Here is a 12085-nt window from a genome sequence, read left to right as displayed (position 1 = left end):
AGTTCCTCATTTTTTCTGTAGGGCACAGTTCATTCATTTTCTGCGCGGTTTTCTGCGCTACGTTTTGAAAATTAACACTATACCGACAACTCATGTAATGATGTAACAATTAAGAAAACAATTGCATTTGATTTGTTGTTCGTTTATTATTTGTTTTCAAAACAATATACATAATACTTAAAAATGATTTTTTAACCCGTGTGCGGAAAATATAATGTAAATTTAATACAATACACACATAAAAAGAAAATAAAACTAATGAATCATAAAAATTCTTAGTTAACGTCCTTCGATACTTAAATCTAGCAACAATAAGTTGTACTGTATTGTAACTTACAGAGTATGTTGAGCAACAAGGATTTATAATACTTATAGTTCGATAAACATTTAAATGAACAACGAAGATTGCATTCATACACCACCGATTGATATTAAAACGGCGAATTTCTTAGAAAAACGACCGATTATTACAAACTTAGTTCGACGAAGATATTTTTTATTCTTACTTCTATAACATTGTATAAACCGAAAGTACATTTTCGTATTTGTCGATTAGAAATTTTCGTGTATAAATCTCTTAACAAGAGCGTATTTGTAGTAAATTTACGTTTTCTACACGTTCCGATGCGTTTCCTTCGCGATATCCCTTTAATCGTAATAACTTCCGTAAAAAGAGGTGAAGGCCGTGTCTGAGCTAACGCTCGGTGGTAAACTGGTCGCATCCATTGTTTCCTTTTCGCTACCAAGGGTCGAAGCCCTTACATCTAGGGTGCCACTCACCCCAGACATTCCTGAACTGGTCGCCAACTCCACTTCTCCAACGTCAGGATGTGACATGTGTCTTAAAATGACGTCACTTTAATTCATGATCGATCGTTTGTTAACTTTCTGTCACTAGCGTGGGTGTAATTTAATTAGAGAACATTATTTCTGAACTATTCAGGCAATTTCGTACAAAAATATGAATGGTGATTCATGTCTAAATTTCCAAGGAAACTTATTTCGGGGAAATAGTCGTTGAAAACGACTGTCATTATATTATAGTAGGTATATAACGGAGTGAATGAAGCTTTTGATGGAATTAAAAAGGCGTTTGTTGGAATAAGGAAATCAATAGGTGTAGGTGTTAAGGATACTTCAAGATCAATCGTGTTTTCTTGTTCTTTTAGTCTCTTTGATCTTTTAATGAAAATACATATTATCGAGCTGAGGCTAAGAAAACACGAGCTGCCGTGAGATGTTGTGGACGTCTTTGCTCATTGATCTCTCTCCTTGATATTTTAATCCTCAATCACACATACATACGTATACGTTCTCGAAAATATGATAACTTTTCTAAACGTAAATATTACCTGTAATCTGGAGCAGAAGATTCGACGTGTTGTCTTCGGGCGGTCGACGCCATCGGTGTTCTCTTTATCGCGTAGATGTATATACCAGTCATTGTGAGCGTGTAAGAGACGAAATACAATGCGTGAAACTGGAACAAGTAGACAAAGTCTTATTACCATATGTACACCTTGTTGATGCAAAGGGTATAGTGCATAAAGCAGGTTTCTATTATTGAACCACTACAATGGTACGAACAGAATTCTTTCTAGTTTTACAAAAATTATTGATACCTTGTATTGATGAATCAGCATGCCGAATAAGACGTTGAAATAATCGGCAGTCAACAGTGCTAGATGCAATGCCGTAGCTCCTGACTCGAACAGTATAACAGGCACCAAAGAAAAGAATACAAACTGCGTGATACAATAAACCACCAAGAACGTGATCACCGGTGCATTGTTCCATTGAAATGTTTCTATCTTCGTGCATTCGAGCACAGCTCTGAAACATCAACATGAAAGTACAGGATTACTCTATCCATCGTTGCTTCCTTGTAACATACTTACGTTTGCATGGAGCACAGTATAGTACCGAAGAAACCAATCATACCCAGATATTCGATAATATCCACCGTTTTAACGATCAACTCCTGGAGCACGGTGGTTATAGAAAACAACACTGCACCACCGAGACACAGCATGTCTCCAACCAGTTGATTCTTTCCTTCGCGCGGCAAATTAATATATAAAGGGTTAAGAACATGTCAGGATTGTGAAGAATTTTATTATAGAATCACCTGTAGACGCAGGATCTTTATTGTCGTCAATTCCTGCCCAAACCAAACACCCCACACCCATCAGACAAACAGAGACACCGACTATGTGCACCATTCGGTATCGCACACCGAGAACCAAGCACGAGAGTCCCAATGCAACTGGTATAGCCACACAATCGAGCAGCTGAAACAAAATTGACAGCATTACTTAAGTACCGGCGGATCGTTTACGTCGTTAAAATTTCAATACGCCACGAGGTGATTCAATTCGATTGAACGACGCTGAGGTCTATGACGCTGGTATCTCCTTCGATTAAGAATAGCCGACGAGGGTTGAATGTGACGGGTCGAAGACCCGGTGTCCTCATTTTACCGCCTCTTGTATATTCGATACAATGGTTGTCCCCTGCCATTCACAGCCACCGCGAATACTACATCGGTTAATTGACGACCGAACCGCGAAAGTTGCGCCAACAGACGCGAATCTATTGTAAGCTGTTACGCTTGCACCCTATTGTATGCACCAAACAAAACTTGTACCACTGATGAACGATAATATAAACGATTTTTATAGAGGAAGTCTTTCTGCATATCTTAAGCTTTCACGTTACAAGAACTGACGTTGAACGTTTCAATTGAAAGTAAATTGAAAAGATGAATGAATAAGTGCTGGAAAATAAGTAACGTATAATAATTCTGTACGTCGATTAAAATTTCGGATCATAAGAAAATGTTTTTCGTAATTAACACGAAATGAAATTTTCTTTTAACCTTTGATTATTTCTGAAGCTTTGAAGTGAGGATAAATTACTAGGCCATCTTGAGTGCACCATGTGAAAAAAATGAAAAACTTCTTTATGCTCTTTGGGAAGACGCAACACTGAAATCTCGTGCGACATCATTAACACATACCTGTATACTAGCCAGGCTTGTGAATTGATGCGAGGATGTTATGAGTGTGCATGCTTCGACGTCAATGAGTGCCAACAGCAAGTATCTCCATCCACGGGCTCTTATGACTGAAATTAGGCCGTTTCCTACACCTCTGCAGGACATCCAGGTTGTGTATACAAGGCACATCATAATGTAATGCGGAAGATTTTGTCCTATTTAGCAGAAAATTATTCTGCTCGTAATACCGTCATCATATTCTCGATCAATCTGTCTACTCGCCGATAAATTATGCGATCGATTATTAATAACTTACCGGTTGGAAGCAAGAGTTGATACGTGGCGTTGATGTGATGATTTACGAGGGTCATGAAGCACAGTACCAGGGACAAAAATTGTCCCATTATTATCACCCTCCATACCGACCTGGGAACAGTTGAATAAAAACAAAACCATTGAAATCACAGGTAGTCAAAGATACTATCTTTGTTTATTCGTACCAAATCAATGTTAATTTTCTTTTAATGAGACATAATTTAATCCATAATTATTAATCCAACAATAGATCGATAGATCACATACATTAAAAAAAAGAATAAATATTAAATAAATTGATTTTCGATTGAAGCGAGGATCGTAAACACGTTGAACAAAATAAACTCATCATTTTCACGGGCACTAAAGTTGCACAAGGAAATTCATAGTAAACACCCGCCACTTTCATCCCCAGACACCCCCTTCACCCACTCCATCACCGTGCAACCGGTTCAAGGGTGGATCGACGTTTGCTTTTCCTTTCGAAGGTCCTTTTAATTGATCAATCATCCTTTACTCACGTACCATTGTCCGAGTTCGGATATGTAATTTTCGATCTTGTCGCAAACCCCGTTTCTGGGCTGCATCGCCGTATTTTCGCCGCAACGACGATCGCCCGCTGACACTCCCATGCCATGGTGCATTTTCACCCCGAGGCTGTTCAACCACCGGCTCTAGAAGAGGGGCGCTTGCGCGACCTCTTTCCCTCCATCGGTCTTTCACGAGCAGAGACCGCCGTTTTTCCTTTTTACGATGGAAAACGAGGTACACGGCATCGTCTTGTTGCTCTTCCGCTTTTCTCCAGTGGATGGAAGAAGAAAAATCGATGTTCGATAGGGGTAGCGTACTTTGCATTCGACCAGCACAGCGATGAGGGATGGAATTTAAATATACTGCAAGTAGTATCGAATCTAACTAGACAGTTGCATGGGTATTCCAAAATAAAAACGATACTTGTATTTGTTTATGATATTTAAAGCTTTTCATCTTTCGGGGTTTGTGTATTACTTTTACGAAATTTAAAATTTAAAAAGTCTTTTCAAATTTTGTCGCTGATCTCTAAAATATAGAATATTGATTATTGTATCGATTCTCTGGTTGGACTCGCGTTGAAGATAATCGCGTCATCCATGGTCAGTGTTGGGTGAGATACCAGTGAATGATAAGGAAGGTGGCATCTCAAAGTAGTTTACTGATAAGAACTTAATGTGTTAGATGGAAGTTACATTGGAAATTAATTAAGGAGTAATTAATAGTAATTGAGAAGTCCATGACGATAAAAAAAAAACGACAAAGTAAAGAAGTATGTCTTTCTTTATTCTCAGGTAATCATCTCGTAGAATCGTTATTTACAATGTATTGACATGTTTGATTATATCGCGATTTCAGTCGTCAATGATCATTAAAAAGTTCTCGTCTAATCGTAGAGAACTCCGTGATTCATATAAACTTTAAACATCATCAACTTATTTAACATCTTGCATATCTCAAACATTACGTTAATCAGTTAAATAATTTACGCGCAAATGTGGTCACACGACGTATGAAAAGAAGGCAATCGTAACGTTTATGATTAATGTAGATTTGTGCAGTCGGTTCCCTTCGTCGACGATTAACAACAGTTTGCGATTAGATCCTATCTAAAGGAGGAAATAGTCGGTTACACGATATCCAGCCATCCATAAAAAGTTGGAAAAATAGGTTGGAAAAATATTTCGCCAGTCTCTCGGCTTGTTTGCTCGTTCGTATTCGAGCCGAAAGCGTGCGATTCGCGCGATCCATTGTCGTGAAAAATCTCGCGTCTTTAAACTTGGAATAATAATGATAATAAACGTCGAATGTAAAAGGTACACACACACACACGCGTTCTCTAGTTTCCTTTCTCTATTGACAGACGAACGAGAGTGTAACTTCTTAAACGATTTAATCTGCAAAAATTGTCGAATCGTTCTTAACGTATTCCTCATTGCGCGTAGAAATTGGAGGCTACGATTATCGAAGAGGTATCGGGAAAGGATCCCTTTGGTAATGATCGATTGGTCATCTAGGTACGTGTAAAACGAATGAAAAAGATTTATTTCTTCTTGGCCTCTTCCTCTACCGCTTCGTTCTGCTTGCGGAAACAATCACCGACCGGGAAGAAGTCCCAACACCTTTGCTGATACATGTTCCACACGTACGTTTCTTGACCGGTGTATTCGGTGTCCGGCTTGTTGATCAAGTGCATGAGGAAGAACCTGCGAATAGTTTAATCATGATAGTTAATCATTTGGAATGTTTTTAAAAAATTTGATCCTAACGATGGACTCACATATAATTAGCAAGATTATGCTCTTGCTGAACGTGCGTATCAAATCCATGAGGAACTGTGTCGAAGTATTCCTTTCCTAAACCACAGATGAAACAATTGCTCTCCATATTTGTTTTCACGTTCTCGAGCTGGTCTCGAAGTTCACCGAACGCGTCGATAATCAAACCTGACAAATGATAATCAAAATGACAAATTATAAAAGAAGTTAAGAAAGAGCTGCAAGTCTAGGGTGGAACTTGTTGCAAATTTACCCTGAATAATAGCCAGCAGAATGACGATGACGAAGAAGAAGAATGTGATGTCGAACATGATACGATAGACTTCGTAATCATCACCGTCAGGTTCACCGATTTCGTCACCGATACCACCACCAGCTCTGACACCTTTGTAAAGATGGAACACGAAGCACTGGAACCGAAACAGATAAAAATTTAATTTTTGATTTCATAGAAGTCTACGACATAATCTTCCTAAATCATACCGTTAACATATCATGACACTTCTTGTCCACTTCATCATCCTCTTCTTGAATGTAAAACTTCCTGAAGAAGTTGAAGGCTATCACCGTGTAGATGTACACGACGATCGTCAACAACATTACCGTTAACACCAGTTGTTTGCCGTTGTGTGTGACGGATTGCAAGATCGTCCTCAGCGTTTTGAAACCAACCGCGACGTCCAGCAAGTGAGCAGCGAAGAAGAAGTTGTTATAATTTCCAAGGATAGAGAATATGAAGTACCATAAACTGTACAAAAATGCCTGAAGAAAAACAATACACGGAATTAAACATAGAAGATCTAAAACTTCGTTCACACTGAGATTAGTTTTGCTCACGTTATCAGTGATGGTGACCCCAGCTTTCCAAACCTGATACCTCCAGTCGATGTTTACGATACTGAAAGAAATTGAAATTTTATAAGGCTCACTGAAGTTTCTTCGTAATTAATTAAAAAGTTAATTACTTACAAGTGTATCAAACCAGAACCCTCTTCCTCTTGCTGACTAAACGAAGTCTTCTCCATGCCAAGCAAATTACTGATGTAATCAAAATCGTACGTCTCGCTGTACTTCTGTCTCACTTTCTTCTTAACGAATTTATCCCAATAATTAACGGGGAATGTTTTCGCCGATATCACCATTTTGTCCCAATGAGCCTTGATGTCGTCTTCTTCCGGTGTCTCAGCAATGTAGAGTCCATCGAATTCTACCCTTCTTGCGATTTCCTTTTCCCGTTTGAAGATTGCCAACGGTACCTAAATCACATTGTTAGTCAGAATGAATAAAGTTTACTTTCATGCATACATACATTAATTAAACAATTTTGTGGCATACCTTCAAATGATAATAAGCGACCAGCATAGCAAGAGAGACGATCGAGTGAAGAGCAGCCATGAGTCTCATAACGTGTGCCATGTAGTAGAAATCTTCTGCAACTTCCACATATTCCAAAGCGTATACGTCTTCCTTTTCTTCAGACTCGTTCTCTCCGCTACCGCTTCCCATTTCCACGCCACTACCATTCCCGGAACCGGATGGCCCTTCGCCAGATATGTCTGCCAATATGTCAGCTATTGCTTCACCACTGCCCTCTTCGTCCCCATCGCCAGCCAAAGAAGAAACCTGTGATGAAATAATTGATTATCTAACACGAGATAATAATCCATCGTTAGTATGAAGATTGGTAAACCTGCCTTGTAGAACAGCAACATGAAATTGATACAGAAAGCGAGAACTAGAGCCACATATTTCAAGTTGTAGAAATTCCTAGCTAAGAACGATACAATTCGGTGGGTGTATTCGGAAAAGTCGATGGAAGAGCCGGATGGTTCCGTTATCGTTTCCTGTTTCGCTTCAGCTTCGACTGCTGCCATGGCTGCTTGTTGAGCTGCTGCTGCTTCTGCTGCGGCTGCTGCTTGAGCTCTAGCTTGTTCACCACTGTTTAAGAACAAACGATGATAGTAATTCGGAGTATAAATTGAAATTAGAAAGAAAAACATATAATATTTAACCATACCCCAATAAATCGGCCAAAGAAACTGGTGTTTCCGATTCCCCGCCACCTTCGGCCCTTGTACCGTCCTCGCCAGTTGCTTCTTCCGGTGTACTCTCACCAGTTTCCTCTATACTCGACTGGGGTGTCGAAGTTGCAGATTCGTGAGGTGCTATTTTTATCTGGCCTCCTTCTTCTTTCGTTATATCCATTCCGAAGGCTTGTACCTGTGCAGAAGTTAAAAAATTACATTTCCTGTTGTCATTTCTCTGCTGATAGTTTTGAGATTTTCACGGTTTATACCTGTAGATTGGATTCATCCGGTGTTGGTGGTAAAGCAGGTAAATGTCTGGACGGTTTCTCTTCCTCTTCCTTCACCTCGACGACAGGCTCTTCCACGTGTGGTCCCTTCATCAATGCCAGTAACAATCTCATGAAGTAGCTGATCACACAACCAACACCGAATCCAGAATAGTAGAAAGAGTAGAATATCATTTTGAAAAAGCCAATGAAAAGTTCCAAGAAAGTCATCTGTTGCATCTCTGCGATCTTGTTCTTGATGTTGCTGGGAGAGAATATAGAGAAGAAGAAGTATATACTGTCCTTGAAGGTCTGAATGCCTCTTCTGATGGGATCCTTGTTCCTTTCTTCATCATCTTCTGACATGTACGTGTAAGAGGATTCTCTCGCTTTTCCAATTCCACCGCTTTCTTCAACAGCCATCAATGCACTAGCGTGTTGCATCTCAAAGATGGCATCTTCACAGAAGTTAATGAACGTTTCCAATTTTTCTTTCTCACCAGCTTCCACTACAGTGTTGTAGAAGTAGGTCCTCTTCGATTCTTTGATTTGAGGCTTTTCCCATTGTTCGATGTTGGACTCTTTGATCTCGAAGTACACTCTCTCGATCTTCTTGTTTCCGCCGAGAATCTCGATCCTACCAAGGAACGGTTCGAAGTAGTTCAGTACAGAGCCAGCTGTCTCGAGGAACCTAGCCAGTCTGGGTTCATTCGGCATGTGTTCAGACAGATTGGTGAGTAGAACAGCAAGATTGAAGCCGATTTCTTTTGCTGGCTCGTGGAAACGATCCATGAACGCAACGTAGTCGATCTTCCCGTCGTGATTCGTCTCGCAACAAGCCAACAGAAACTCGATCTCCTCGCTGAAAACATTTTTTGTTATGATTCTTGAATAAGAAAATAGAATTCAAGATTACTTACTCGGTGTAACTCTTCTGTTGCTCCATTTTCTCTTTGAAATCCTTCGGATACACCCAGCCATCGCTGTTCAGATCCACCTCCAAGAAACTAGGCGACGACACGAGGTCCTTCAACTTCAAGAACATGTCGAAATACTTCAGGATCAGCTCGACGTTGCCCGCAGACTCCACCAAAGTGTCCACCATCTGTTTTCCAATGGTTCCATTCACAACGTTACCTGAAATGACAAAAATAATGAAACACCGTTCAAAATGATTTCATTCATTTGAAATATCATACCTTCAAGCATGGAAAGCATCATGGTGATCATGTCTTTCTGAAGATTCAGCAGTTCCTTCAGGAGGTCCACTTGGCTCGAATGTTTCGATAATTTGTCTTGCATATGAGAGAACAAGAAGAGGAATCCACCGACTGCGTCCCATAATCGTGAATGTGCGAGTGCCTGTTGATTCTGTGCGCAAGGACCTTGAATAACTTCAGTAAGGGTGTTAAAGACTTGACTGGCAACGCCTATGGCTTTGAAAAAATTCGCTTTTCCGGCTGGGTCGATGAGTTCCTTGCTGGAGTAGTGCCAGTAGAAATCCATGATGGATTCTTGAAGTCGTAACAGATAATCGACGGTGCAGATGACCACGTTCACTGTTGTTGTGTTACCAGCTTGGGTCCTAAGATAATTCTGCCAGTCTATAAAAAATAACAGCACATTCGTTACATTCTTTTATCCTACATAATTTTATTGGATAATTTAAAGAGATGAACGTACCTAGATTGTGACCCTCGCATGTAAGTTGGATGAATCTGAACAATGCACAGGTGAACTCTGCGTCGTGCATGTTCTTCTCTCCAGCAGCACCCTCGGAACCAACTCCAAGACCTTCCGCTTTCGTGTTCCTTTCAAACGCATCCAAATCCAACACGCTGCAAGAGTTCATTAGTCCGGCGATGGAAGTGAAGAAACCCACGTCCTTCTTCTCCTTCAAGTGGTTCAGCATTCCTCGTTGAATCTCAATGTTACCACCACGCAAGATGGAAATCCCTAATTCCAAGGTCTTCATCACCATCTCGCTGGGTAGACCTTTGCAGGCTGATATATGAAGCAGTACCATCTCAGCCACCCCTCGGTTCGCAAGACGAGCTTGATGGAACAGAAGCTTTTGCTTCTCCATTTCTTGTTCCTGCACGAATATCAAGAAATCATTAAAAATCCAATTTATTAAAAATTTAAAGATTTCAAGTCTTACCATTAGTTTATGCATCGGTCGCTTTAGGTAAGCATTAAAAAGAAAGGACACCAAAGAATCTGTTAGTGACGTTGAAATGATTTATGTATAATTATTGTTGAAAATATGTAATGGGATGGAATTGCAATTAATCTTGAAAAGTGATGAGGGATACGGCCACCTTCGATGCAAGCATATGTACAAGTTTCACACGTACGTGTGTTTAATTACAGGGTAAACTTTGGTAAAGGTAAACTATTGTCCTACGATGATATGCTAGGTTTGTCGATTTACTTTGCATTTGGCATCAGCATAACAAGTATAGAAGCAATTGAATTTCCGCAAACGGCTGTTCTTACCATAAGTGGCTTATAGCCCCGCTTCTACAGGGTTAGTACGCGAGAAAAACATACGAAATTGTTAAGAAGAATAATATCAACTGGTTCAACTGATAGTTTCAAGAGTTTCGTCAGTAGAAGCTTCAAGTTTATCGTAAGAATATCGTGAACACTTACGTGGATCGAGGCACCTCCTTCTTCTTCGCCACCTCCACCTTCGTCCTCGCCTTCTTCTTCTTCCTCTCCGCAAGACTTTGATATAATTCGGGCGTAACTCATGTACAATGGATCTTCTTGAAGAGCACCGGACCGTTCGGTCATGGCACCGCGACAGAACGTTGTTACCAATTGCGTGAGCGGATCTGGTTTACTCTCGTCCTCGTCTTTGTCCATCTTCTTCAATTCCGCGTCTTCGAATGATTGCTTGAAAGCAATAGAGATACATTGAGTATCTCGAAAGTCATTCATAAATAGCTGTAGTTTAAACGTTTACCGTAAGGTCTTCAATCATCACTTCTTGACCAACATTCTCGTCCTGCAACCAGAGCTCGTAGTACGTTCGTGCAAAGATGTTTATAGCCCGATGCCTGAAACGAAATTTAAGCTTCAATGTTGTCCATCCTTCGCGATATATGATCATGCAATTAAACCATCACTTTACCTTCGTAATTTGTAAAGTGGTTCGCTACGTAGACATGCAATCGCTGCTCTTTTTCTCGCTGCACACAACACGCGCTTCCATCCACCGTGAGATGGTGGAGGTTTTGTTGCCTTTTAGCAGCATGCACACACAACTATCCTTGTTAGATCACTAACGAATAACTACAAATAGCATCAACGCTAATTAACGGTTAGTGTTTGTCACTTTTACACAAGCCGTTACACAGTGAACGTCAAAATCATCGAGATAAATGGTTATCGGTTCGTTGTTAATCATGAACGTAACGAAAAGTGAACCAGAATGAATTATGATAGTATACACAAGAAAACTGTAAGGAACAAACTCAAGAAACTGAAAAAAGGATACCTGGGCAGGGAATGTAGGGAAGTTTGACGGAAACAAGCAATCACGGCTCGTTTACGTTGTATCGATACCACGGATCGATATTGACCCTTGCTCTGCTGTTGCGGATGATCTATCTACTCGAAAACATAGAATCGTTAAATGAATCGAACTCATCGTATCTAGAAATTATTCGAACTATCCAAGAAAGAATGATCACGATATGTATACGCGAAGTAATCATCATTGATAATCATTTTCCACTTACCATGTGTAAACCGTAGAGAACTTTAGCCATGTCGGTGATCCTTGCAACGACATCCTCTAACTGCTGTGCTTTCACTGGTTCCATCGAGTCCTTCTTCTGACCTAACTTGGAATACAGATAATGCTGCCAGGACATTTCGTCAGCTGGGTCGATCTTGTCTGGCAGTGTTAACTGGGTCTTGGCGAATTCAGCAATCTCGTACTCCGGCATCTTCTTCAAGAATCTGTCCTTGCAATGTTGTACCAGTTCCTGTTCACGACCAGCGAACAAATTCAGACCAACTGGTAGCAGTCTCTTCAGACAGGCTACCATCAACGATGCCTGCACTTCTTTGTCTTTGTCCCTCTTCTTGTCGCGATGTTTCTTCTTTTTCTGTGGATCAGAATATTTTAAGGAATGCTCTCTAAACATAAATGGCTAC

General features: G+C 40.3%; 2 protein-coding genes across 15 annotated transcripts in view; both read right to left on the bottom strand.

The window, feature by feature from the left end:
- Window positions 1–210: 210 nt before the first annotated feature.
- On the bottom strand, window positions 211–3967 carry LOC114881827 (solute carrier family 35 member F2-like). The gene is made up of 8 exons (XM_029198705.2): window positions 3839–3967; window positions 3315–3424; window positions 3020–3213; window positions 2129–2291; window positions 1899–2055; window positions 1623–1833; window positions 1353–1480; window positions 211–841 (listed from the first exon to the last, which is right to left on the bottom strand). The coding sequence occupies exons 1-8, from the start codon at window positions 3955–3957 to the stop codon at window positions 649–651; spliced, it is 1275 nt and encodes a 424-aa protein (XP_029054538.1). The 5' UTR covers window positions 3958–3967; the 3' UTR covers window positions 211–648.
- Window positions 3968–4609: 642 nt separating this feature from the next.
- LOC114882194 (ryanodine receptor) overlaps window positions 4610–12085 on the bottom strand; it is a 32733-nt gene continuing 25257 nt past the window's right edge. For 13 of the 14 annotated variants that reach the window (XM_029199104.2, XM_046286894.1, XM_046286873.1 and 10 more), the window contains 17 exons: window positions 11665–12036; window positions 11421–11533; window positions 10887–10980; window positions 10571–10816; window positions 9599–10010; window positions 9115–9519; window positions 8836–9052; window positions 7919–8777; window positions 7640–7842; window positions 7317–7560; window positions 6958–7245; window positions 6592–6878; window positions 6460–6520; window positions 6106–6384; window positions 5876–6032; window positions 5625–5790; window positions 4610–5550 (listed from right to left, as the gene is read on the bottom strand). In XM_029199104.2, the coding sequence (XP_029054937.2) occupies window positions 5388–5550; window positions 5625–5790; window positions 5876–6032; window positions 6106–6384; window positions 6460–6520; window positions 6592–6878; window positions 6958–7245; window positions 7317–7560; window positions 7640–7842; window positions 7919–8777; window positions 8836–9052; window positions 9115–9519; window positions 9599–10010; window positions 10571–10816; window positions 10887–10980; window positions 11421–11533; window positions 11665–12036 (4566 nt within the window). In that variant the 3' untranslated portion in view covers window positions 4610–5387. Of the gene's footprint in view, window positions 5551–5624; window positions 5791–5875; window positions 6033–6105; window positions 6385–6459; window positions 6521–6591; window positions 6879–6957; window positions 7246–7316; window positions 7561–7639; window positions 7843–7918; window positions 8778–8835; window positions 9053–9114; window positions 9520–9598; window positions 10011–10570; window positions 10817–10886; window positions 10981–11054; window positions 11165–11420; window positions 11534–11664; window positions 12037–12085 lie in introns of all 14 variants that reach the window. The other variant, XM_046286875.1, reaches the window with a different exon arrangement.

The sequence above is a fragment of the Osmia bicornis genome, chromosome 1 (genome assembly GCF_907164935.1).
Source record: "Osmia bicornis bicornis chromosome 1, iOsmBic2.1, whole genome shotgun sequence".
In the NCBI taxonomy this organism is placed as follows: domain Eukaryota; kingdom Metazoa; phylum Arthropoda; class Insecta; order Hymenoptera; family Megachilidae; genus Osmia; species Osmia bicornis.
The sequence above is the reverse complement of the archived record's forward strand: the minus strand, read 5'-3'. Positions and strand labels throughout refer to the sequence as shown.